Consider the following 538-nt stretch of genomic DNA (forward strand, 5'->3'; position numbering starts at 1 on the left):
CACGCGAACCAAACTTACCGAATGACCCTGGTCATTATAAGACACATCCGATGAGAAACCTGCTACGTTGTTTCCGCTGAAGTCCAGGCAAGCATCCAGGCTATCGCGGGAGTCGTCAGGCCATAGACTTGCTGCTCCCAAGTCCAGGTCCAAAGACCGCCTGGCGTCTAGGTCTTCCCCGAAACTGGGTCTGAATGTCTCCGGAAGAATAGAGTCCACGTATCTTTCAAGATCCTGATTCCCTCTTGGCGCGACACCGCCGAAGCGGGAAGCGTCTGTTGACTCGTAGTAAGCCATGATGGAGCGCCTCGGTTTGCGTAATTTCTCTATTTTCCTTCATGCGGGATTGGTTCGGATAACTACAACTTTTCATGACCGAGTAGGCAGTTAGCGAAACAATAAATGCAGATTTGCTGAACGCCGGAATATATACGCCGGGGATCTTAGACGGGAAAAGAACTAGTCCTAGCTAAAGCACGAATTCGAACGTCCAAAACGTTTGTTGGGAAATCGTATTTGCAGATTGATGCAACACAGA

General features: G+C 49.4%; 1 protein-coding gene across 1 annotated transcript in view; it reads right to left on the reverse strand.

Annotated features, from left to right (window-relative positions):
• The window catches only part of LOC119593282, a 1044-nt gene extending 658 nt beyond the window's left edge, over positions 1-386 (reverse strand). Inside the window, exon 1 of the mRNA XM_037942212.1 lies at positions 19-386. Within this exon, the coding sequence (XP_037798140.1) occupies positions 19-297 (279 nt within the window). The 5' untranslated portion in view covers positions 298-386. The remainder of the gene's footprint in view (positions 1-18) is intronic.
• Between the last annotated feature and the right edge of the window lie 152 nt (positions 387-538).

This window comes from Penaeus monodon, chromosome 32, assembly GCF_015228065.2.
Source record: "Penaeus monodon isolate SGIC_2016 chromosome 32, NSTDA_Pmon_1, whole genome shotgun sequence".
Taxonomy (NCBI): domain Eukaryota; kingdom Metazoa; phylum Arthropoda; class Malacostraca; order Decapoda; family Penaeidae; genus Penaeus; species Penaeus monodon.